Source organism: Lactuca saligna, chromosome 7, assembly GCF_052625555.1.
Source record: "Lactuca saligna cultivar CGN05327 chromosome 7, ASM5262555v1, whole genome shotgun sequence".
Taxonomy (NCBI): Eukaryota; Viridiplantae; Streptophyta; class Magnoliopsida; order Asterales; family Asteraceae; genus Lactuca; species Lactuca saligna.
The window spans coordinates 6620242-6646387 of NC_136423.1; the positions used below are offsets into that span (position 1 = coordinate 6620242).

The 26146-nt window shown below is 36.3% G+C and overlaps 2 protein-coding genes across 3 annotated transcripts; one reads left to right on the forward strand and one right to left on the reverse strand.

Annotated features, from left to right (window-relative positions):
- Nucleotides 1–20084, forward strand: LOC145004935 (BEACH domain-containing protein C2-like). Of its 2 annotated transcripts, none has more exons than XM_078963965.1 (32): nt 1–95; nt 677–2700; nt 2785–3569; nt 3860–4507; nt 4591–4725; nt 4800–4904; nt 5061–5174; nt 5523–5599; nt 5709–5790; nt 6153–6464; nt 7180–7790; nt 8289–8373; nt 8687–8881; nt 9725–10300; nt 10909–11052; nt 11135–11587; nt 12259–12404; nt 12550–12619; nt 12714–12797; nt 13303–13359; nt 13430–13498; nt 13584–13670; nt 13744–13860; nt 14708–14857; nt 14965–15049; nt 15147–15267; nt 15720–15816; nt 15902–16015; nt 16986–17355; nt 18102–18895; nt 19459–19581; nt 19678–20084. In XM_078963965.1, exons 2-32 carry the CDS (start codon nt 723–725, stop codon nt 19750–19752), a joined length of 8859 nt encoding a protein of 2952 aa, XP_078820091.1. In that variant the 5' UTR covers nt 1–95; nt 677–722; the 3' UTR covers nt 19753–20084. The 2 variants fall into 2 exon arrangements, with proteins under 2 accessions (XP_078820091.1, XP_078820090.1); XM_078963964.1 differs by having other exon boundaries at nt 46–297.
- Nucleotides 20085–21042: 958 nt separating this feature from the next.
- LOC145004936 (Tetratricopeptide repeat (TPR)-like superfamily protein) lies at nt 21043–23111 on the reverse strand. Its single transcript, XM_078963966.1, has one exon. The coding sequence runs from the start codon at nt 23033–23035 to the stop codon at nt 21248–21250; it is 1788 nt and encodes a 595-aa protein (XP_078820092.1). The 5' UTR covers nt 23036–23111; the 3' UTR covers nt 21043–21247.
- Between the last annotated feature and the right edge of the window lie 3035 nt (nt 23112–26146).

The following is a 26146-nucleotide window of genomic DNA, read 5'->3' on the forward strand; positions in this document are numbered from 1 at the left end:
GTACAGGGGCCAAAATACATATTGCAGCCCCAAACACAAACGCAGGCTGGTCGACAATCCTCTAAACTCGGTCGTATTAACATCGCCGGAATCAGGTTATTCTTCCTCCTCTATTTCATCCAGTGTTCTTCCGTATCTCCGTGGAAGTGATATTTTGAAGTAGAAAAACCCTCGAAATATTCACGATTTATACCAATCGTCAGCATTAAAACACTGTATAGATCTACACAGTCATTATTGCTCAACATTGATAGCGATCTCACTGCAAAACACTTGATCAGCTTTTAAGAAAATTAGGTAATTTTTTTGGTTTCTACTCTTCTTTTTTCCAGTAGTCTATGCGAAAATTCGAAGAGACTCATGTGCCAATGTAAATCTCAAATGCGTATTTAGTGCCATGGCTGAAACTTGAAAATGCTTTTTGATATCGTCATTGTTTTTAGTTCATTTGATGGTTTTAAGATGAGAAGTTCTGATTTTCTAAAATGTGTATGAATTAGTGTCTGTATCGCTTTAGATCTCGAATTAGAACATTTATAACTAGTCTTTGGACTTTATTCAGATCACATGTGTGAATTTCACTTGCAAATAACCTGGATTGAAGTGATTACTGGAGTTCGTTATTTGAAATGTCTTTTCGATCCCTGTAAGTGACTGTGATCGACTCTTCTTTCAGGTGACTGATAAGGATTTGTTAATTGACAACTAATAGCCGTAATATTATGGAAGAAGAAGAAGAAAAACCAGAACACGTAGAAATTTCTGGTGGTGATTCACTTCCTGAAGTAGGTGGAGGCAGTGGGGCGGATTTAAGAGTGGAGACATCTGATTCAGAAATCGGCACTGTTAATATAAACATTGCAGATGTTGTGGGAAGGGTTGATTCTGAAAGTGGATATGTAGATGAGGGCATGTTTGAGCAGGTATCATTAGATAAAGAGAAGATTGTTGCGGATCTGGATAATCTAAGGACCTCATCTGGTGGAAACGAGGAGACATCTGGAGTTTCCATTAAAGGGGGAACAATGGAGGATGATTCTTCACTGGCTGTTGTTCAAGTACACCAGGATAGTAATGTCTCAAGCCGTGGATCAGGGGGAAAATCACCTCATCTCTCTGAGCAATCATCTGCTCGAACCAGTTATGATTCCCCTTTATATGCATATGGGGATCATGGGCACTCACCTCCAAAACCTAAACCAAAACCCATGCCAAATGTTTCACCTGAGCTTTTGCATTTGGTGGATTCTGTTATCATGGGGAAGGCAGAAAGCATGGAGAGCTTGAAGAACATAGTAAGCGGTCTAGAAAGCTTTGGGGATGGGGAAGAGGCAGAAAGCATCGCGTTATTAGTGGTTGATTCACTTCTTGCCACAATGGGTGGTGTTGAATCTTTTGAGGAAGATGAGGATAATAACCCACCTAGTGTCATGTTGAACTCCAGGGCTGCTGTGGTATCAGGCGAGCTTATTCCTTGGCTTCCATGGTTATCAGATACTGTCGGTTTCATGTCCCCAAGAACACGTATGGTTCGTGGATTGCTTGCTATTCTGCAAGCTTGTACAAGAAACAGAGCTATGTGTTGTTCATCAGGTTTGCTAGGTGTCCTTTTGCAGTCAGCTGAGAAGATTTTTCTTGATGATTCAAGTAAGCAATTGAAATGGGATGGAACTCCGTTATGTTCCTGTATCCAATACTTAGCTGGACATTCCCTTAGTGTAACGGATCTGAACAAGTGGTTTTCCACAATTACAAGAACAATCAACACTCCGTGGGCAGCTCGATTGATGCTTTGTATGGAGAGGGCTTTGGGCAGCAAAGAGTCAAGGGGTCCAATGTCTTCATTTGAGTTTGATGGTGAAAGCTCTGGTTTACTTGGTCCAGGAGAGAGCCGTTGGCCTTTCCCTAATGGGTATGCATTCGCGACTTGGATTTATATCGAATCATTTGCAGACACTTTAAACACAGCTACTGCTGCTGCAGCCATTGCTGCAGCAGCAGCAGCTAAATCAGGGAAATCATCAGCTGTGTCTGCAGCTGCTGCAGCCAGTGCACTAGCGGGTGAAGGCATGGCACACATGCCTCGGCTTTTCAGTTTCTTATCTGCTGATAATCAGGGAATGGAAGCGTATTTTCATGCTCAGTTTTTGGTGGTTGAAAGTGGTAGTGGGAAGGGTAGGAAGGCCTCTTTACATTTTACCCATGCATTTAAGCCACAATGTTGGTATTTTATTGGTCTTGAGCATACTTCCAAACAAGGGTTACTTGGTAAGGCAGAAAGTGAACTGAGATTGTACATTGATGGAACCTTGTATGAAAGTCGTCCTTTTGAGTTCCCTCGAATCTCTAAGCCACTTGCGTTTTGCTGCATTGGGACAAATCCACCACCAACAATGGCTGGTTTGCAGAGACGAAGGCGTCAATGCCCTTTGTTTGCTGAGATGGGACCCGTGTATATCTTTAAAGAACCAATTGGGCCAGAGAGGATGGGCCAGTTGGCTTCTAGAGGTGGAGATGCACTTCCATCATTTGGTAATGCTGCAGGTTCACCATGGTTATCAACATTTTCTCATGTGCAAAAGGTTTCAGAAGAAAGTGCGCGTTTAGATGCGGACATTGCAGGCTGCCTGCACCTTCTATACCATCCTAGTCTACTAAGTGGTCGTTTCTGTCCTGATGCTTCACCTTCTGGCGCTGCAGGTTTATAAATTTCTTATATTGTAACGATTACTAAGGGCAAAAAGGTAATTTTGGTGCCTGAAAAGATACTTGTTTTTGTTTCAGGAATGCTCAGACGACCTGCTGAAGTGCTTGGGCAAGTACATGTAGCTACAAGGATGAGGCCTGCAGAAGCTTTATGGGCTTTAGCATATGGGGGTCCAATGTCTTTACTTCCATTTGTAGTAAGCAAAGTTGATAATAAAAGTTTGGAGTTACAAAAGGGCGATCTTGCTTTGTCAGTAGCCACAACTGCTCTTGCTGCACCAATATTTAGGATTATGTCACTTGCAATTCAACATCCAGGTAACAATAACGAGTTGTGTCGTACTAAAGGGCCAGAGGTTTTGTCAGTTATCTTAACCTATCTTCTACAAACTTTATCTTCACTTGATTGTTCCAAGCATGGAGTGGGTGATGAGGAAATCGTTGCAGCAATTGTTTCTTTATGCCAATCTCAGAAGAATAATCATGCACTTAAAGTGCAGCTTTTCAGTACGCTTTTACTGGATTTGAAAATCTGGAGTTTATGTAGCTACGGGTTACAGAAGAAGCTTTTGTCTTCTTTAGCTGACATGGCATTCACAGAGGCTTCTGTGATGCGTGATGCAAAAGCTATTCAGACTCTTCTCGATGGATGCAGGAGATGTTATTGGACAATTCGTGAAAAGGATTCTGTAAATACTATATCTATTAATGGAGCCACACGTCCGGTTGGTGAAGTGAATGCTTTAGTTGATGAGCTTTTAGTGCTTATTGAACTTCTTGTGGGGGCCGCTCCTCCTTCAATGGCTGTGGATGATATTCGTTGTCTACTCGGCTTCTTGGTTGATTCTCCACAACCAAATCAGGTAATATGATATTGTACAATACAATTTTAAGAGGATATTACAAAATGGTTCCTGTGTTTTCTATTTTTACCATGCTTAGTCAAAGATTGAATTCTTTTTCAGTTTCAGTCCTTGGAACCTTGAAATAAAGACTAAAATCGATATGAAAATTAGGACCAAAACTGAAAAATGCACCAACTTTGGACTAAACACGGTAAACATCAGAAAGCACATGGACCATTTTTGTATTGCACTCTAATTTTGAAGAGAATAATACCAAGTGAAAAACATTCTGATATTTGTTTTTTTAGGTTGCAAGGGCATTGCACTTGATATACAGGTTGGTAGTACAACCAAAAGTTTCTAGAGCTCAAACATTTGCAGAAGCATTTTTATCATGTGGTGGCATAGAAACACTTCTTGTCCTATTGCAACGGGAAGCAAAAGCTGGAGATTATGATGTACCATTACCAGACCCTTTGGTCAATAATGAAGAATCTAAAGCCAATGGTGGTGATGGTTTGGAAAGTAGCAATAATGATGAGTTGTCATCTAATGAACCTCAGACTCATACCAGTGTCAATACCATTCTCATAGGGTCTAGAATTGAAAGCAAGTCCTCGGTCTCTGAGAGTCAGTTAAAAAAGATTTTAGGTGGTATAAATTTTTCCATCAGTGCTGACAATGCAAGGAACAATGTGTACAATGTTGACAAAAGTGATGGTATTGTCGTTGCAATAATTGGGCTATTTGGTGCTTTAGTTATTTCTGGGCATCTGAAGTCCGGATCTCAAGCTTCTAACGATATGACACGTGGCATGCATCGGTTGCTTGAGGGAGGGGGTAGCATGTTTGAAGATAAAGTTTCACTTCTACGTTATGCTTTGCAAAGGGCTTTTCAGGCAGCGCCTAACAGGCTTATGACTAACAATGCCTACCTGGCTTTATTGGGCGCCTCAGTATGACTTCATATTCAGTATTGTATCTATGAATTTTTTTCCCCTTTTAACAAACTAAAAAAAGAATCATCTTTTTGTACCAGTTAAATGCATCCACAACAGATGAGGGACTAAACTTCTATGACTCGCAACATCGCTTTGAGCACTCACAGCTTCTGTTGGTTCTTTTGACTTCACTACCACATGCACCAAAGTCTTTTCAGTGTCGCGCATTACAGGTACTGCTGTTTCCATTTATACCCTTGTCCCTGAAAAATCTATTTTGTATATTTACTTCTCCTTTTGATTTCAGGATCTTCTGATTTTGGCTTGCAGTCATGCTGAAAATAGAAACAGGCTCACTAAGATGGATGAATGGCCTGAATGGATCTTGGAAATTCTTATTTCCAATTACGAGGTGATGTTATATTAAATATTAACTATCACCACCCGGATTTATTTTTTCTTTCAACTGATACAAGTATAGTAAATATGGAAGTTGTTCCTCTAATAGATTATGCACTTCATTTTTCATTTCATTTTAAATGATATATATGCATGCTTGTTCCTACAGACGTCTGGGAAGAATGCTTCAATGTCTTCAAGCTTCAGAGATGTTGAAGACCTTGTACACAGTTTCCTTGTTATCATGTTAGAGCATTGCATGCGTCAGAAGGATGGATGGAAGGTAGATATCAGTGATATTGATTGTGGTCCATAAGTTTTCTTTTATAAGCTTTCTTTGATACCTTTCTGAATTTACATAAATTTTCTCTTATCCATTCCCAAATTTACATCTTTTCACGTTAACAATTATTACAAGATGTTCATGATGATATTGTTTTTGGTCCATATGTATTCTCCATTTTGTCTTCTCAAGGAGTATTTTTGGTATTTGGCTTTTAGTTAAATATTTTTATTAAATTATGGTCCCTCATTTCCCTTTATTGTCAAAGTTGATTGAAGCATGTGTAGTCTGAACTTTCAAGCACTATCAGTTCATTTATATTGTTTGGTCATACTTCCCTTTTGACAGGATATTGAAGCTACAATTCATTGTGCAGAGTGGCTTTCTATGGTAGGTGGATCTAGCACAGGAGAACAGCGCAAAAGGTATACCATTCCATTCACTACAAACACACACATACACTTTTACATATGACTGACTATATGTAATGCTGCTTCATGTAATTAACTTCTCTAATATTGGTTAATTGAACAGACGTGAGGAATCATTGCCCATCTTTAAAAGAAGGCTCTTATGTGGGTTGTTGGACTTTGCCGCTAGGGAGCTGCAGACTCAGGTTGGAATTCTACATCTTAACATTTAGAGTAAATTACAGACTTGGTCCTTATGCTTTACCCAAAATTGCAAAATTTTGAAGTTGTCCCAATCCCGTCCTTAAGTTTGCATTTCGTTGCGGATATGGTCCCTGACACATATAAAATGACTTCAAAATTTAGACTGAACTTGTGATTTTGTGTAAAGCACAAGGACCATATCCACAATGCAATGCAAGTTAAAGGACCACATTGAGACGATTTCAAAACTTGGACTGAACTTGTGATTTTGAGTAAAACACAGGGACTAAGTTTGTAATTGTCTCTAATATTTATATTTTCCTTCCTCCCTCCCTCATTTTCTACCCTTTTCTTCTTGCTGCAGACTCAAGTGATTGCTGCAGCAGCTGCTGGTGTTGCTGCTTATGGATTACCACCAGAGGTTTCTAAGGCAGAAGCAGAGAATGCTGCTCAACTTTCTGTGGCTTTGGTTGAGAATGCAATTGTGGTGTTAATGCTTGTTGAAGATCATTTACGCCTACAAAGCAAGCTTTTTAGTTTCTCCCTTGTTCAAGGGGGTTCTGGTTCTTCTCTTCCATCTGTGGTTCGTGTTGGTAACAGCACAAATCTCCCCACAATCCCAGAACCACTTGAAGCACGGGCGTCTTCTAATGACTCTAGAACTCTTCCCCTTGATGTACGTTTGCACTTACTTCCATGCTTACCATGCTGATGTGTCATTCCATTTTCGTTAACATGTTACCCCTTAGGCAGTGTTTGGTATGCTGTAAATGTAATCACAGGGGAATGGAATGGAAAAAAACATGTTTGTTTGCCACAAAGGAATGGAATGGAACGGAACATTCCTCACAGAATGTGATTCCTTATCATGAGCTGATTTTCGTTCCATGGGGGAAGGATGTTATTTATTTATTTTTGGAATGGAGTGATATATTAATTAATAATTAATTTTATTTATATATCTTCAATAACAATTATATGTTTTAAAAATTTCAAAACTTCAATTTAATCATTTTTGATAAATATATATACTTTTTTATTATCATTCTATTTTAAGATTTCATGGTATTTAATTTATTTTTTTTTTTAAAATTTTTGTAAACAATTTTTCAAAGTTATAAATAAAGTGACCATTCGATGCATATAGTATATATTTCAAACGACAAGACATGAAATATGTTTATATAGAAAAAATAACATTTTCCTTTATTTATCATTTTACTTCCATGTAGTTTTCAAATTACATATAAGTATATAACAAACATGTTTGTTCCTTACACCCAACCAAACATGATAATGGAGTGTAATATTCCATTCTTTTGTGATTCCATTCCATTATACCAGACAAACCCTTAGTTCTAAATCAGTGTTGTTATTCATATTCTGAAAAGGTGCTTGCGTCTATGGCCGACACCAAGGGGCAAATCTCCGCAACAGTGATGGAACGGCTTACAGCTGCAGCAGCAGCTGAACCCTATGACTCGGTTTCCTGTGCCTTTGTATCATATGGAAGCTGTGCTGTAGACTTAGCAGAAGGTTGGAAATACAGAAGTAGATTATGGTATGGAGTCGGTCTTCCTTCAAAAGCTTCCGACTTTGGTGGTGGTGGCAGTGGGTGGGACGCCTGGAATTCTTCTTTGGAAAAAGATTCAAATGGTAACTGGATTGAACTCCCTTTAATAAATAAGTGTGTTTCCATGCTACAAGCTTTGTTGTTGGATGAGTCTGGACTTGGTGGTGGTCTTGGTATTGGAGGAGGTTCTGGTACAGGGATGGGAGGCATGGCGGCTCTTTATCAGTTGTTGGATAGTGACCAGCCTTTCTTGTGTATGCTTCGGATGATACTTGTTTCCATGAGGGAAGAAGATGATGGTGAAAGTAATATGCTTACAAGGAATCTTAGTGTCGGTGAAGGGTCGTTTGAAGATAATATTGTTCCATCATCATTAGAAAATAGTCCACGGACATCAATGAGGCAGCCCCGCTCTGTATTATTGTGGAGGTATGCCTATTTTATAAAGGGAAAATTGCTGAGCATAGCAACTTACTTTACTATTGCTATATCAATATGGGCTATATAATGTTGTAATTACATTTCTTTACCAATAATAGCAATGTACTTACATTTTGCTGCCAATATGGGTATTATACTTTATTTATTATCCGTAAAAATAATGCAAATATGTTGCTATTACAAGTAAAGAGTTGTAAGTACGTTGCTAATATATGTAAAGAAAATGTAAGTACATTACTTTGATGAGTCACTATTGCTATTATCAGTACAAAATGTAAGTACATTGCCTATATTGGTAAAAAGAGTAAAGTACGTTGCTGTTTTTTGCAACTTGCTCTTTTATAAATCATCTTGATTTAATGAAGCTTCAATAAGTTCAATTTGCTCTTTGCTCAATGATCATTCTAGTTATTCTTTGTGTACATATTTTCGTAAGACATTTGAGGCTTCGATGGGTGAACTAACTTTTTCATTGATGATGAACAGCGTGCTTTCACCCCTCTTGAACATGCCAATTTCCGAGTCCAAGCGACAGAGAGTGTTGGTTGCATCCTCCGTCTTATATTCCGAGGTTTTTTCAAACATATAGAAATTCTTTTAACTTTTTTTTTTTCTCCTAAATGGTTCCTTATACGCACCCCTTCCTGTGAAAACCCCAATCATTGACTTGGCACATTGTTTAAGAAAACGTGTGACTAGTTATCAAATATCTCAAGCACCTTTCGCGAACGAGAAAATAAGAACTTTTAGTGGACCAAAATCAACAGCACCATTTCCTTGTAATGATTGGGGAGGGGTAAATAAGTAATTTTAACTTGGTTTTCATGGGACAGAGGGAGCAATCTTTTATCCTTGTCTTGTTATCTTATGAAATGCATTCGTAGGTGTGGCATGCGGTTAGCAGGGACAGGGTCCCTCTCAGAAAACAGTATCTAGAAGCTATTTTGCCTCCCTTTGTTTCTATTTTAAGGAGATGGCGACCTTATTTAGCTGGAATTCATGAGCTTGTTGCCACCGATGGTTTGAATCCTCTGGCTGTCGATGACCCAGCCTTAGCTGCTGATGCACTGCCTATAGAGGTGAAATTTACTAAATTGGCTGATTATAAACTTTTGTTATTAATACTAGGGGTTTTAAATTCCATGGCTTCATTAAACAATTGCCATATCAACAACATGTAGTTGGTCTCTTGGTTTTCTCTGTTCGATACCTAAATGCAAATTGCAATAAATAGTAACACACTCTCATTTCATTTAATTTGGTCACTGGACTTAAAAAATAGTTTCTGAAACCATCCACTTTTAGATAAATGTTGTAAAAATAACGCAACTCTGCGAAACTGTTATAAATACCGTTGAACTTGTCAGCATGTTACATGGTTCTTTTTCTAAATGATCCAAAATATTCAAGGGTAAATTACAGAAGAATCATTGTATTTTGGGTTCCAGACATTTTTCCAAATCAACCATTTTGATATGATATAACAGGACAAAATTGTTACTTTAGAAATTACCAACAAAATACTGGTGAAAGCTGATATAGCTGCTCAAAATGGTTAGTTTGGAAATATGTTTGAAACTTATATGGTTTGATTGGAAAAAATAAAGTATACCGGTTAAACAGCAAAACTACCCAAGATATATATATATATATATATATATATATATATATATATATATATATATTGTAATTTCCCCAATAACCAATTTGGAAAAGTTTTTTTTTTTTTTTTTGTTTTTTGTTTTGAAAGAGACCAATTTGGAAAAGTTAAGTGGTTTAATCAATAGTTTTCAAAGTCCAATGGCCAAATCAGAAGCAAAGTGAAATCATCTTGTTAATTTTCTTGATAATGAATAAATGTATATTTACTTTGACATCGTCATATTTGCCAAAACTTTTGACACTTGAAGTCATGCAATCAGGGTGCTCTTGCTATGATCTCACCTGGATGGGCTGCTGCTTTTGCATCTCCACCTGCGGCATTGGCTCTAGCAATGATTGCTGCAGGTGCTGGTGGAGGTGAAGCTGCTACTCCTGCAACAGCCGTGCATCATCTAAAACGTGACTCTTCTGTAGTGGATAGGAAGCCAGTTAGACTTCAATCTTTTTCTAGCTTTCGAGAACCAATGGAGGCACCTAACAAGTCATCATCATCATCATCATCATCATCATCATCATCATCTGTAAAAGACAAGGCTGCTGCAAAAGCAGCAGCACTAGCTGCTGCTCGTGATCTTGAACGCAATGCAAAGATTGGTTCTGGAAGAGGTTTGAGTGCTGTTGCAATGGCTACAGCTGCACAAAGACGGAATAGAAGTGATATGGATCGTGTAAAGAGATGGAATGTTTCTGAAGCAATGGGAACTGCTTGGATGGAATGTTTGCCATCTGCTGACAACAAACCAGTTTATAAGAAAGATTTAAATGCTCTTTCGTATAAGTTTATTGCAGTTTTAGTCGGAAGCTTAGCTCTAGCAAGAAACTTGCAACGATCAGAGGTAAAGTTTTCAAAGCACAATATCCGCATAAGAAAACCATTGAAAGTACAATGCCTCAATAAGAAAAAGGTTGTAATAGAAAAAAAAAATGAAACTAATTGATAGTACGTTGCTGTTTTTTGCTTTGAACCCTAAAAAATATGATGCACCCCATTACTTGTAAGAAACATATATATATATATATATATATATATCTATATATATCTATATATATATATATATATATATATATATATATATATATATATATATAGTTGAGCACTGAGCACAATGATCTTTGAAACATACAGCTACCACCAATGTTCTTGGATGAGTACTTCAAAATTGGAACCAAAATAGATTACAACATAAGGCTAAATGCAACAATATTATACTTTCAGTCTTTTTGTTATCAAGGCATTGTATTTTACAAATCTTTAAATTATAGCATTGTACATCATTTTTTTTTTAGGACATCTACCTGATTATAGCAGTGAAAATTGTTTTCTGTTTGGATGACATTGCTATAATTGATTAAAATTTCAAAGTAGGATGTTGTAACAGGAAGAAATGAAAGTAGGATACTATAATGAACAGCTTAGGAATCTAATTTGAATCATATTTTTCAGGTTGATAGACGCACTCAAGTTGATTCCATTGCTAGGCATCGTGCACTCACTGGTATACGTGCTTGGAGGAAACTCATCCATTACTTGATAGAAACAAAATGTCTCTTTGGGCCCATCAGTGAAAATCTTTACAATCCTGAGCGAGTATGTTCATGGCCATGGCCTTAATCATGTTTCTATTTGCTTTCTCATGTAAGTTTCACATATCTAAAACTATATTTTATAGATTTTTTGGAAGCTAGATCACATGGAAAGTTCTACAAGGATGCGGACATGTCTGAGGAGGGATTTTGAGGGATCAGATCATTTTGGTGCTGCTGCAGATTTTGAAGATCATGTGGAACCAAAACATGATAAAGAGAATGTAGTCAGTCCTAAAGCTTCTATTTTGCCTTCAGAAGCTATTTCAATAGAATTAGTCAATGAGGATGATGAACAAGAAGATTTTGGTAATGTGGAGGGAAAGACGGATGATATTCAAACAAGGCAATCTGGGAATGCAGAGCAGCCATTGCAAGTGCCAGACTCTACAGCGTCTCAAGTTGGGAATGATGAAGATTTTGGGAGTTCATCATCAGTTGGCCCTGGTTATATTCCAAGTGAGGATGACGAAAGAGTTATTCTTGAGATTTCAGCATCTATGGTCCGGCCATTAAAGGTTTGGCAAGGAACATTTCAGGTAAGCTTTAATTGTCATTTCACTCATTTGCAAATTGTAATATGCTTCAAGAATATATATGGTACTTCCTTTGGCTCATGCAAATTGCTACACTTACCTTTTCTGTGGTGTCCCATGACAATGACAGTAGTTTCTTAATTTATATTTTATTGAAGGGTATTCTAGCTATTTTCTTGGGACGAAATGGGTATTTTAGTATTTTACGCCTTTCATTCTCAAAATAACTAACTGCAAAACTTTTTAATGTGTAGCAGTAAGTTATGAGCTCTCGACCTTTGGCCTATGACCATAAAGTGGATCATCCAAAAATGGAAAAGTGAACAAGTAGTTAGTATTGGCTTTGAGTAAATTGTTTGTTTCTGTATTTGCCTTTTCAGACAATGATTGAAATTCCTTGCTATTTATAATTAACCATGAAATAAACATATGCTAATTTCATATAGTAAAAAAAGAGAACTTAGGTCTAATTTTCTTTTGGCCAGTCAACATTTTCGTTTTATGGGTCCTATGATATTGTGTTATAAGAGATAACGGATAGAAATGGTATAAACAAACAGAACCTTAGATTGCTGGTTAATATTTAAACTTTTATTCTCAGGCATCTTTTATGCATGTGGTATTCTCTTACTATCTGAACTTTTATAAAACATATGTGTGATGTTTGTTTCCAGATAACAACGAAAAAGATCAACTTTCTTCTTAACAAATCTGAGGGCAATGTCCTTGAGGATGGATTGGATAATAAAACTGAAAGCAAAGTTGAAGATAAGGATCGGAGTTGGTTAATGTCTTCTCTTCATCAAGTATACAGCAGGAGGTCAGATGAACAGCTTATTATTTTCACTTTTATCTAATGATTATTTTAAGATAAAATGATGGTTCATCTGTCGCAATCTTTGTGTTTTATTATAGTACTTCCTTGTTTGATTGTTACTCACCTCACATTTATACCGCTATGGCAGATATCTCCTAAGAAGAAGTGCTCTGGAATTATTTATGGTTGACCGGTCAAATTTCTTCTTTGATTTTGGGGTATTTACGATCACAATTCCATCTCTATATGCTCCTTGGTCAACTATATTGGTGACTTTCTACTTATAAAGTGGTTTAATGTTTCTTGCTTCAGACTATGGAGGGTAGGAGGAGTGCATATCGAGCCATCGTTCAAGCACATCCTTCTCATTTGAACAATATATACTTGGCTACCCAGGTTTTTATGTTTTTTCCTTTCTGTGACTTGGACCATATATGTCAATTTGTTAACCAAATCGAGAAAAATTATATTAGCTTTATGAATCATTAGTCATGAACTGAATCATACATAACGTTTCTAAAAATAAGCATTCTACTAAATTTTAAACAGAATATACTGATGAGGATGATACCGTTGTCTTGTCATATTAATTGCTTACTATGACTTCACAAGATACTTCCTATTTTGGCATTGTACTTTGAGAAATCTACCTGATTATAGCAATGCCATCCAAATACTGAGCAAAATTTCATTGCCAAGCTGGCTAGATTTTTCAAAGTACAAAGTCCTAATAAGAAAGAAATTGAGTACAATGCCTTAATAAGAAAAAAAATTGAAAGTAATAGAAAGAAATGCGAGTAGGATGGTATAATAAGCATATAAATGAAAGTACGTTGCTATTTCTCACCCAAACTTACTTTATTTGAGGACTCATATCACTTTGCTTTAATCTTTTCCTTAGAGACCGGATCAACTTCTCAAAAGGACTCAACTTATGGAACGTTGGGCAAGATGGGAGGTACAATAAAGAATACAATATGTCTTTTGTCCATTTATAAAAATTCAGCTTCTCATTTCAAATTTTGCAGATCAGCAACTTCGAATATCTAATGCAACTCAACACACTGGCTGGGCGTAGTTATAATGACATCACTCAGGTGAAAATAATAAAATAACAAACGTTCCTGGTTATCTATCCAAATGCCTGGACTTCATTTATTATAACTTTTCTTTTTCATGCAGTACCCTGTTTTCCCATGGATTCTTTCGGATTACAAATCAACGCATTTGGATCTTGCAAATCCCTCATCTTACCGAGATCTATCCAAGGTCACAACGCTTTGCTTTTTCTTTTTAAACAGATTTTAGGATGAGATGTTGATTATCGACTTATTTTTTGCAGCCTGTTGGAGCACTAAATGATGATCGGTTGAAAAAGATTCAGGAGAGATACTACAGTTTCAACGATACTGTCATACCCAAGTTCCATTACGGTTCCCATTATTCAAGTGCCGGGACAGTAGGTTTTCTAATCATTTTCTTATTGATTTACGGGATGGTTTATATACGGGGTTAAGTGCATGAAATAGCAATGTACTTTCATTGATTTGTTTATTATGGTATCTACTATCTTATCATTTCTTTCTGTTTCAACATGTACTTTGAAAAGTCTATGCAATGATAGCAATGTCATACGAACACAACAATTTTCACTGCTATACTTGGGCAAGTTTTTTGCGAAATACAGTGCCTTAATAAGACAAAAAAATCCGGAAGTACAATGCTGTAATAGAAGAAATGAAAGTAGGATGCTATGATACATAAATAAAGTTGGTTGCTAGTCCTTATATATATGGAATAAGATGCAGTACTTCAGATATTATCATCACAAATCTTGGCTCTATTCCTTTTGTATCATTTACTTCCATTCTCCATAACGAAGGTCTCCTCGCATCAAGTTAATGGGACCCACAAATACATATTCATTTCTCCTCATGTCATATAATTAAATATGCTATTGAAGGAAAAATATTTTTTCTGCCATTGTAGTCAACAAACATATATATATATATATATATATATATATATATATATATATTTGCCACTAGTCAGTTTGCTAGGATATATATTTTATTTGGTTATCATGCCTCATAGTCCAATCACTTTTTGTTCTTCATTCTTGTTTCTGATAAAATCTCACTTTAAGAGATATTTGACCTTAATGAGCCTTGACTATAACATCATATTGATAAAAGCGTAAACTAGCCAAATTACTCTAGTTTTCCCAGAGTCTTTTTTAATGACATTATGACCCTTTCAGTCGACAGTGTGCAAGTGTAAAACTAAAATTTGCTTCTTTGTGACAGGTCTTGTATTACCTCATGCGAGTGGAGCCATTTACCACTCTCTCAATTCAATTACAAGGTGGAAAGTTTGATCATGCAGACAGAATGTTTTTAGATATTCCTGCTACTTGGAATGGTGTTATGGAGGACATGAGTGACGTGAAAGAATTGGTACAAATACATAACAAAACTACAAAATTGATCTTTTGTTTGTTGTAGAAAAGGTTTTAGCTTCTTAGGTCAAAATGTAGAATAAAACCTGCTTTTCTTTGTCTTAGGTTCCTGAGCTGTTTTACCTTCCAGAGATATTATTAAATGAGAACTCGATTGATTTTGGTACCACACAACTTGGAGATAAGCTAGGTATGGACTATGAGCTTTAATTGATCACTTTTTATTTTTATTTTTTTATTCTTCTGTTTTAAGGGTTGTAATTTGATTCTATTGTTTTACTGTTCAGATTGCGTTAAGCTTCCTCCTTGGGCTGAAAACCCTGTTGATTTTGTGCATAAGCATCGCATGGCTCTTGAGAGTGAGCATGTCTCTGCACATTTACATGAATGGATAGATCTCATATTCGGGTGAGCTCTACTTCATTCATATTCTAATAGTGCTGGGTTTTATTTTGTTTTGATGCTTTGACTCTGTAAAAGGTTTAAGTAAATCAATTTGGATGCTAGTCTAATAGTCTTGTATGCCATATCTTCATTTCTCCTTGCACCATATAAACATGCAAAGAATTTTAAGGTGTTTGGATGTGCGTTACGTAAGAAATTATTGCAACTCAAAAGAAATAAATCATAATCAAATAATCAGCTGATTAAAGCTGGAGATAGGTCATTTTTATGTGGAACTTAACAATTGGTTTCCTTGAGCAATTTGTGTTTTAGATTTCCCAATCTGATTATTTTGACTTTAATAATCAGAATTTTTCCTGAAACATCATAACTGATTATTTAGTTTAAATGCACATCCAAACACCCTGAAAATACTGTAAGACAACATGACATTTACTCAATTTTTTGTATGTCAGGTATAAGCAGCGAGGAAAAGAAGCTATTTCAGCAAACAATGTATTCTTTTACATCACATATGAAGGGACTGTAGATATAGACAAAATCACGGATCCAGTAAGTCTAATTGTTAGTCGATTAATTAAGTTTTTTTTTTTTATATGTTGGTTTTTTTATTTCTTTTATTTTTGATCATGAAAAGGTCCAACAACGCGCTATGCAAGATCAAATTGCTTACTTTGGACAAACCCCGTCACAACTCTTAACTACTCCTCACATAAAAAAGATGCCACTTCCAGATGTTCTTCAAATGCAGGTAAAGTTATTAATGTTGTCACTAATATAATTTCCATGCCCTTTGTATAGTCCCAAGGACATGCATTTATTTATTGCACCCTCCTACTTCTACTTTTTCCTATTACAGTACTGTAGAAAAATCTACAAGATTATTTAATCTCATATATATGCAAAGAAATTTTCAATGCTATAATTTGGTAGAATTTTCAAAAGACAATGCCCTAAAGAGAAAAGTCGAAAGTACAAATCTATAATTAGGTAGATCTTTCAAAGTGCAATGCCATAAAAAAAAGTGAAGTACATTGCTGTAATAGTAAGAAATGAATGTTCAATATTGTACTCTGAAAAATCTACCCGATCTATAGCAATGCCCTGTATATATATATATAAAGCAATTTTCACTGCTATAATTGGGTAAAAATTTGCATAGTACAAAACTACAAATGTACAATGCCCTAATAAGAAAAAAGTTGAAGGGACAATGCTATAATTGTGTAAGTCGCTCATATGCAAAACAATTTTCATTGCTTTAATTGGGTGTATCTTTCAAACTACAATGCCTTAATATATATATATATATATATATATATATATATATATATATATATATATATATATATATATATATATATATATATTCTCTAAAGTAAAATGTTGTATCAGAAGTAAATGGAAGTACATTGCTATAATTGGGTAGAACTTTCAAAGTACAATGCCTTACTAAGAAAAAAATGGACATACAATTCAATGTCATCCATATACAAAGCAATTTTCACTGCTATAATTTGGCAGATCTCTCAAAGTACAATGCTCTAATAAGAAAACAAAAAAGTTGAAAGTAGAATGCTATAATTTGGTAGACCTTTCAAAGTACAGTGCCACAAAAGAAAAAAAAAACGGAAAGTAAAATGCTGTAACAGAAAGAAATGAAAGTAGGATGCTATAATACTCAAACAAAAGAAAGTAAGTTGATATTTCTTGCATTTCAGACCATCTTTCGAAATCCAAAAGAAGTGAAACCATACAAGGTTTCATCCCCAGAGCGATGCAATCTACCTGCTTCTGCTATTCGGGCATTTTCAGATTCTCTTGTGATTGTTGATACGGATGCTCCAGCAGCTCATATAGCACAGCACAGGTGGCAACCAAATACGCCAGATGGGCAAGGAACACCATTCCTATTTCAACATGCCAAGGCTACTGCAAGCTCAAGTGGTGGAAGTTTCATGCGTATGTTTAAAGGACCATCGGTGTCTGGATCAGAGGAGTGGCTATATCCACAGGCTCTTGCGTATGCAGCACCAGGTCTTAGAAGCTCTTCCATTGTCTGCATCACACATGACAATGAAATTATCACAGGTAAACAACTTTTCACTTTGATCACTATATTAAATTTTATTAAGGTCAAACGGTAAGGCTAAAATATAGAAAAGCTTGATTGAAAAATAATCCACATCAGGTACATGTAACGTGAGAACAAATTACAGAAAAACACTTTTACTTTCATCATGTAGTTTTAAGCGGTCAAAAAAGTATGATGGTTTAAATGTTTAGTCACTACCGAAAATAGTTAAGTGGCTAAATCGATACAATGTGAAAGTCCAAGTGCTTTTCTGTATTTTGCCAGATATGTAACAGATTCTTTTGTGGAATCGCTGAAATAAATGCAATATCTCTCTCTTGGAGAAGTTTCAAGTTAGTAATCATTATAAAATATTGACAGCCTCGATTGTATGGATGATTACTTGCTTTTGTCACTGTTATAGGATATTTTCATGATTACTTTAACCTCCTTAAATACAAGTAGGTTGTGCGTGGTTCAGTTAATCTCATTTATATGTGTATTATAGCATCCTACTTTTATTCCTTTCTATTATAGCGTTGTACTTGCAATGTTCTTATCAAAGCATTGTACTTCATTTTTTTTTCTTATTATGACATTATACTTTGAAAAATCTACCCAAAAATTACTTTGCGTTTGGATGACATTTTCAAAGTACAAAGCAGTAATAAAAAGAAATGAAATTACATTGTTGTTTCTTCCGTTTAACCCTTTTATGTAAGAAGTCCAACACCTCACTTTAAGTTTTCTGGATTCCAACCAGGTGGACACGTGGACAACAGTGTGAGACTAATATCATCAGATGCTGCAAAAACCCTAGAAATAGCCCGAGGCCATTCCGCACCCGTAACATGCATGTCTCTCTCACCCGACAGCAACTACCTCGTCACCGGTTCCCGAGACACAATGGTCCTCGTATGGCGGATCCACCAATCCACCGACCCTCAAAAAACCAGCATCTCCGAATCACCACCCACCTCCACCACACCAACTTCTGCTAAATCCACAAACAACAACCTACTTTCATCAGACAAAAACCGCAAACGCCGCATCGAGGGTCCCGTCCAGGTCATCCGGGGGCATTTTGGGGAAGTGGTTTGTTGCTGTGTTGATGCCGATCTTGGAGTCGTTGCTTCGTGTTCTGATTCATCGGATGTTTTGCTTCATTCGGTGAGTCGGGGTCGGTTGCTTAGGAGGCTTGATGGTGTGAAGGCACACATGGTTTGCCTTTCACCAGCTGGCGTTGTGGTGACTTGGAATCGGTTGTCCTGTACTCTCTCGACTCATACGCTTAATGGGAAGATGATTGCTCGAACCTGGATTCCGGGATCATGCACCGTTAGTTGTATGGAGGTTTCTTCTGATGGACAAAGTCTTTTGATTGGGTTGAATTCGTCTTCTGCAAATCATGATGTCAGCAGAATCCAGTCCAAAGGGGAAGAAACTGAAGGTGGTGCTGATGGCGATGGTGATAGTGAATTGAATGAAGATGGTGAAACTGAAAGATTGGAGTTTACATCCCCTTCGGTTTGCTTCCTTAATCTTCATACGCTTAAGGTATTATTAATTTGCAAGTTGTGATTACTGATTTGAATCTGATGAGGTCAAAAAGATTAGGGTTAAATGCAAGAAATAGGAATGTGCTTTTGTTCATTATCTTTATAGCATCATACTTTGAAAAATCTTACCAATTATAGCATTGGCATACCGTAATTGGGTAGATTTTTCAAAGTACAATGCTCTATAAAGAAAAATCCGAAAGTAGAATGCTGTGATAGAAAGAAATAAAAGTAGAATGCTATATATAATAAAAAAACATAAACGCACGTATGTTACTACTGCTTCTTTCACCCAAACCAAAAAACAATATTTGGAGTTGAAAAACAAAACAGGGTGTGAGTCTTTGGAATAAAGAAATGGGTTAAATGCAAAGAATTTTTATTGATTCATTTATTAGGGCATCGTATGATGCTTTTATTACAAACAAACATTATAATCTAAAAGATAAAGCTAAATCTGATTATAGCAAATGTCATCCAATCCAAATAGAAAGCAATTTTCATGGTGGATTTTTCTGTAATAAGAAAATAATTGCTGACAAGCATAAAAAACTGTGGCAGGTATTTCACAGTTTGCAGCTGAAAGAAGGGCAAGATATAACAGCAATTGCAATGAATAAGGACAACACAAATCTCTTGGTTTCAACAGCGGACAAGCAATTGATTGTCTTCACAGATCCTGCTGTAAGTTGACAAGCCTAGCCTTTCTAGAATTCTTATATTGTTAATTTTGATATGGTGACTTACTTTTTGGTTGGTTGGATGATAATTGTATTGTAGTTGAGCTTGAAGGTGGTAGATCAGATGTTGAAGCTTGGTTGGGAGGGTGATGGGCTTAGTCCATTCATGAAATAACCATTTTGCGTATGATGGATCCATTACAACTCTTTGATCCTGCTACTACTACTACTAGTTGAGTAATGAGGTTGAGTCAACACATTATTTTCTTCAATGATTTTCTTTGTGGTGTAACATAAACATATAATAGGTGAGGTGAGATGAGGCGACAAGTTGTTGGTATATAAACTAGAAAACTATACATCTAGATGTACAATAGACTGACTTACACGTTATATTATGTGGTATTTGAGTTTGGTGTTGTAAATTTTGAGGTTGTGCACTTTTTGATGTAAAACTATATGATGGATGATGTTTTGCTATTTGTGAAAGAAAGCTGATTCCTTCCATCTCAATACCTTTTTCATCGCCATTGCAATGCAGCCAGTATAATTGGATATTATTAGAGTTTAGTTTACCTTCCTCTCTTTCTCCTTCGCCGTCTATTGTTTCTCCTCCCACCGCCTACAGCTCGTCCCTAACTCTCAGCAGTTTGATTTTGGTTCTAAGTTTTGTCCTTCCTATTTGTGATTTTGATTGTGATTACATTTGTACTTCTCATTTGTGATTATTATTTCATTTTTAAGCTAGGATTTTAATTTGGTTTAATTTTAAGTTTGGGGATTTCAATTCAATGGTGATGATTGGTGATTGGTGATTGGTGGAGAGTGGCTGGTTCAGGTTGGGGATTCTGAGTGGAAGGGTAGGTGGGCCTCTTTTATTTAAACATTAAAATAAATATAATAAGAAAATGAAAAAAAACAAAAGCAATCTTTGACATTTTACATGTACTTAACAGAGGGTTATTGACAAATAGGAACCAACCGTGAAAGATTTTGCAGCCATACAAAACAACCTTATCATTTTTTGAAAACTTGGACTCAAATTGCAGATAGGTGTAAGCCATAGGGACCAAAACTTTAATTTACTCTTGACAATAACAACTTTAGGTTCGATCCACAAGAGAAAACTGGATTCTAAATCTCAAGTCTCAACACTAGTTTTATAATTATATCCATGGAATATATTAATGATGTATGTAACAAAAAAAAAATACAGGTAGCAAGATAATATGGGTTTTGGACTTTATATTTTTGCCCATAATAGCAATGTGCTTCCATTTTTTTTTATCGATAATAGCAATATACTTTGTAATGATACTTTTACCCACAAATTATATAAGTAGTATCCAAATAGTGATGAGACTTGTTCAACAACTTTTGACTTTTTCAATAACAAGTCAACAAATAGAACAAGAAAAAGACTTATGCTAAAGTCGATCATCAAAAAACAAACCAAAGAAGTCACTTAACATACCAACCAACTGCCCTTGTTATTCTTTTGATGGTTAAAATGCTAAAAGCTACATGAAAAGGTCTTCAACAAATCATGTTTGTATAGTTTTCTCTTCGATCTATAGCATGGAAAAACAACAAAAAAAGGCCTAACTTCAAATACGAATCTTTGTTTCAAGAAAAACAAATATCTTCTTCATAACCACCTACCAAAAACCTCATGTTTCAACACTCACATTTTCAGTCCCTTTTGCCTCTTCTTCCAGTTCTTTAACAGCTCTCACAAGTGATTTAGTAATCCCATTAAGATGTAAACCTTTCGTTTCCATTTCCTCCATTAACTTCTCACCCATTCTCCAATTAGCAGCCTTCAAACAAACAGACTGAATCAACTTACCATACTCATCACTATTAGCCCTAACCCCATAACTCTCCATCTCATTCAACAACTTCACAGCCTTTCCAAACTTCTCAAGCTTACAATACCCACGAATCATTGTATGATATGTGACAGGTGTCAGCTTACAGTGGCTCTTCTTTGCCTCCACCAACATTTTCTCAGCTGCCTCCATTTCACCACCTTTTGCATACCCACTCATGATCACACTGTAAGCAAACACATCAGGCTTTAATCCCCTACCTTCCATTATCCTCATTGTCTTTATAGCTTCTTCCATATTTCCCGATTTAGAAAGCCCATTGATGATAGTATTGAACACTGCATTTCCAGGAGGTGGACCTTCATCAATCATTTTGGACAACAAAGTTTTTGCCCCTTCAAAATCGTTAACTCTACACAGCCCTTGAATCACACAAGAAAACTGTTTGATTGCGTGTTTCTGTTTTTCTCCATTGAAATCATCCAACATCTTTAAAGCTAAGTGGACAGAATCCGAATCTACTTTCTTTCGATCACAGAGAGAAGTGATTAAAAAGTTAACAGATGGTTGAGGTGGGAATTTTTGTTTTTCTTTTGCTGATAAATAAACAGAATGAGCTTCTTTCACCATTCCAGCTTTGCATAAATAAGATATGATACTTCCAAGTTTTCCTGCTTCAGGTAGTTTATCTTCACTGAGCATTCTCTCACAAACTAGACCAACTCTGTCGAAAATGGATCGCCTACAAAGCGCTTCAATGGTGAAATAATATGAATCTGCATTTGTTGGACATGAGAAATCTTCAAACTTGTTGAAAACTTCAAACCCAGCCATTCCTTTACCCAATCTTGAAAACACAGAGATTAGAGAATTAAGCATCTCTGTGGTCAAAACATTGTTTTCTTTGACACCCAGATCCTTAATCAAATCCCACAAACTATAAGCAACCTTCTTTTTGAGCTCTTTGCAAACAGCCTTCACAAGTGCATCGAGAGACCTTGTTGTAACAGAGAACACTTCTCCATTGTTCACTCCAGTAGCCCACTTGAAGAAAGCAATCAAATTCTCCCCATGAATATGTGGAGTTTCTATAACTCTCACCACAAACTCTTCGTTCAGATTCAAATTCATATCATTTAGTTCCGATTCTAAGGACGCAGTAATAACATCAGAATCACCATCTCTGGTTTTAAGAAGAGATAGCACTCTCTGTAATTCATTTATATCAACCTCGTGCGTTTCTTCATTAACTACTTCAATCGATTCCTTATTTTCTGAATCAGAAACATCCATTTCTAACACGCTATTAGCCTCGTTAATACCATCCTTCCACATTTCGCCAAAACTGAAGCTATCATTGTTTTCGTTTTCAGCCCCAATTACATCACCGTTGTTACCGGTACTCACTTCAGCATCCGTAGCTGAATCTGTCGAACTGGAACTAAAGAATCTAATGGCGTTTGACTGTGGAAAAAGATCTTTTGATCTGAAATTCTCCAGGTGGCGATATGATGCTAGGGTTTGAAGGTTGTGTACCTGAGAATGCAATTGTGGAAAATCGGATTTGGAATGCGAGAATCCTCTGATAGATCGAACTCTTCGTGCTATTACTCTAGATCGCCACATTTTTCCTGTGTGTGATGTTTGGAGCAGTATCCAAAAAGGCAAAACCCTCGGCGTGTTTTAGGTTTAGGATTTGGGTGTTTGAATTTGGTGGGTCGGGCCGTTGGAATAAATTGTCATATTTCTTTTTTTTAATAAATTATAGGGAAAAGGTTGCGCTTGTTTTCATTTGGTTATTTTTTTTTTTTGTACTTAGGCCCCGTTTGTTTATCTCTTAATTGTAAAATTAAGAGGTAATATCTTAAAAATTCAGATTCAGATCATTTGTTTACATCTTATTTTTTACCTCTTAAAATTGTAAATGCCTCTTAATTTTTCAGATATTGAACATAGTCTGAATTTTAAAAAAAGAACGCGTTCCTATTTTGCCCTATACCACGAGCGAACAAAACACGCCTCCCACCCTCCTCTTCTCCTCTTCCGTGCGTCTCCTCTTCCGTGCGTCTGCTTCCCTTCACCATCAAATCTCCGATGAAGCCGCCTGAAATGACGCCGCCCACCCCAACGTCGACGCCGCTGCACCGCCGATGCCACCGCACCCGCTCCGTCTCCAACTCGTTTTTTGAGTTTGTGCCCTAAAGCAGGTTCGTTTCTCTTCTTTTGAAAATCGAAAATCAAAATCAAAATGTGTACGTTGCTCTTCTTCTGTTTCTTCCTTCTTTTCCCCCAAGTGACGATGTTCCTCTGGATCCTGATGCACTAGCGCTTGTGTTGGTTCCTAAAGAAGATGGACTTTCAATCGTCGATTAAAGATGATGTGTTGATTTTTCCAAAAAGAAGTAAATATACAAATGGTCATTGCACTGCACATGAGGTTCTTTACATTTTTTGAACTTAAATTTTTTTAATGTCCATGGTCAATTCTGGACCCAATGGTAATCGTGGTCAGCTTTTATCCCGTCTGCCACCGTCGGTTTGCTTGTGCTGCCTTCCATTTAATCAATTGTATACTACGCAGTCAACTTCTTATGAGAGCCGATTTATATGTTTTCTACTCGTTACTGCAGGTTTATCTTTATAGGTATAACGTGAAGAGATAAAGGTACATGAGTTCACTCATTGAACTCTTATGCACACCAACTGTTTGTGAAAAGTTCTATGAGCTTCAATGGATATACTTTTTCACAATGGCTTTATAATCAAATCATAAATGCCCAGTAGTTTCGGTGTGCAGGAAGTAGGTCTTTGGTTCAGAAATTGGGTAAAATACGTATAAGATTGGTGGTGGTGTTTTTTTTTCTCCCATAGATTGAAAGAAGTGGATTTGAAAGAATTTATGTTTAATTTGGTAATATTGTATGATGTTTATGTTTCCATGGATTGAAAGAAGTGAATTTGGAAGAGTTTATGTTTAAATAGGTTATTGTATGATTATTTGTAACCTTTATCAATTATCATTTAGCACAAAACAAAACCATACAAGGGTAAAATAGTCATTTTTATCATTCAGATAACAATTCAGATGTTTAAACCAAACAGCATGTTAAAAATTCAGATCTTAAATATTCAGACCCTCTTATTTGTGTACATCATAACCCTTTTGACCGCCTTTTGATCTGTGATAGTCGGTCAAATGGTTATGATGAACACAAACAACAAATTCGATGGTATATTGAATACAAAAAAAGGATCAAATGAGAACAAACTCAACAGTTGGTTACTCTTTTGAGTCATTTCCCCCGAAAAAGGTAAATGAAATTAAAGTTGCAAAATTATCAAAGATCGTAACCTTCTTTGACCATAACGTATATGAAGAGCGTCTCAGAGGGTAACTTCGTTAAAACATGGTCTATGCTATGCTTACTGCGGTTAACTGTTAACACCTCTTTGCAAAAGGATATAACTGTGTATGAGAGGTATATTTATCAACATAAACGTTTACCTCAAGGCATATTATTAGAGATGTCAACGGGGGCAAACGGGGCGGGGAGTGCATATCCCGCCCCCGCCCCCGAAATTTCCCTGTTCCCCCGCCCCCGGAATGTTCAATGTTCCTACCCCGCCCCCGCCCCCGAAATTTCCCTATGCCCCCGTTCCCCCACCCCCGATTGATTTTGGGCTACTTTTTTTTTGGGTTAAAAGAAGTTGTTATTTAGATTAAAATAAATTATTTTTTAGGTAACAAATAATTTAATAATTATTTATAGTAGAATTTTATATGTTAAAAATAAAAAAGTTATGGCATTTTAAAAAATTATACTAACAACTTAAACACATGTTTTTTGATGAATTTTGAAAGCTCAAAATCATGTTATTTTTTATTATATTTATATAATTAATATATGTAAATATATGTGTAATTTATTAACGGGGTCCCCATGGGGATTTCAGGACGGGATTGCCTACCCCCGCCCCCGCCCCCGAAATTAAAACGGGGGTTAACCTTGCCCCCGCCCCCGTCCCCGCTCCCGATTTAAAAAAAAAAGATCCCCCAAACGGGAGGGGGCCCCTACGGGAACGGGGTCCCACTGGACTTTTTGACATCCCTACATATTATGGTGATGTGTCTGCAAAAGTTGTATGATATTGTACATATTGATGTTGTATCTTATCCCATGAATTTGATCTTAAAGCCAAGTAAACTAAAAAATCACAACACTTTTGATTCCAATCGTTTGTAGAATTGTCTAGAATCCATGATATGATAAATCATTTGACTGGAAATGTAAATGTAGTCATGAAATGCACCTGCTTAGTCAATATTCCCCTAATAAATATTAAAGTGCATTACAGAGTTGTACATGTATAAATAATGTTCTTTCGTGGGTTATATTTTTAAAATAAGCAAGAATATCATAAAGTCATTAATAGCAGCAAGAGATGACGTGAGATCTGCTGTAAATGAGTAAAAGGAAAATGAATCACTAGGGTAACAAACTGTTGCATTTGTTCTCATTTGGTCCCCTTTATGTACTTAATATACCATCGAATTTGTTTGTGTTCACCATAACTCTTTGACCGACTATCACAGGTCAAAAGTCAGTCAAAAGTGCTATGTCGACTACCCAAATCTGCACTCTTTCTCTTCTAATTTTCTCTCATGCTAGATTCAAACCCGCAAATCGACGTTAGTATCCCCTGAAGCACTTTCCCCTTCTTCCCTTCTTTACCCTA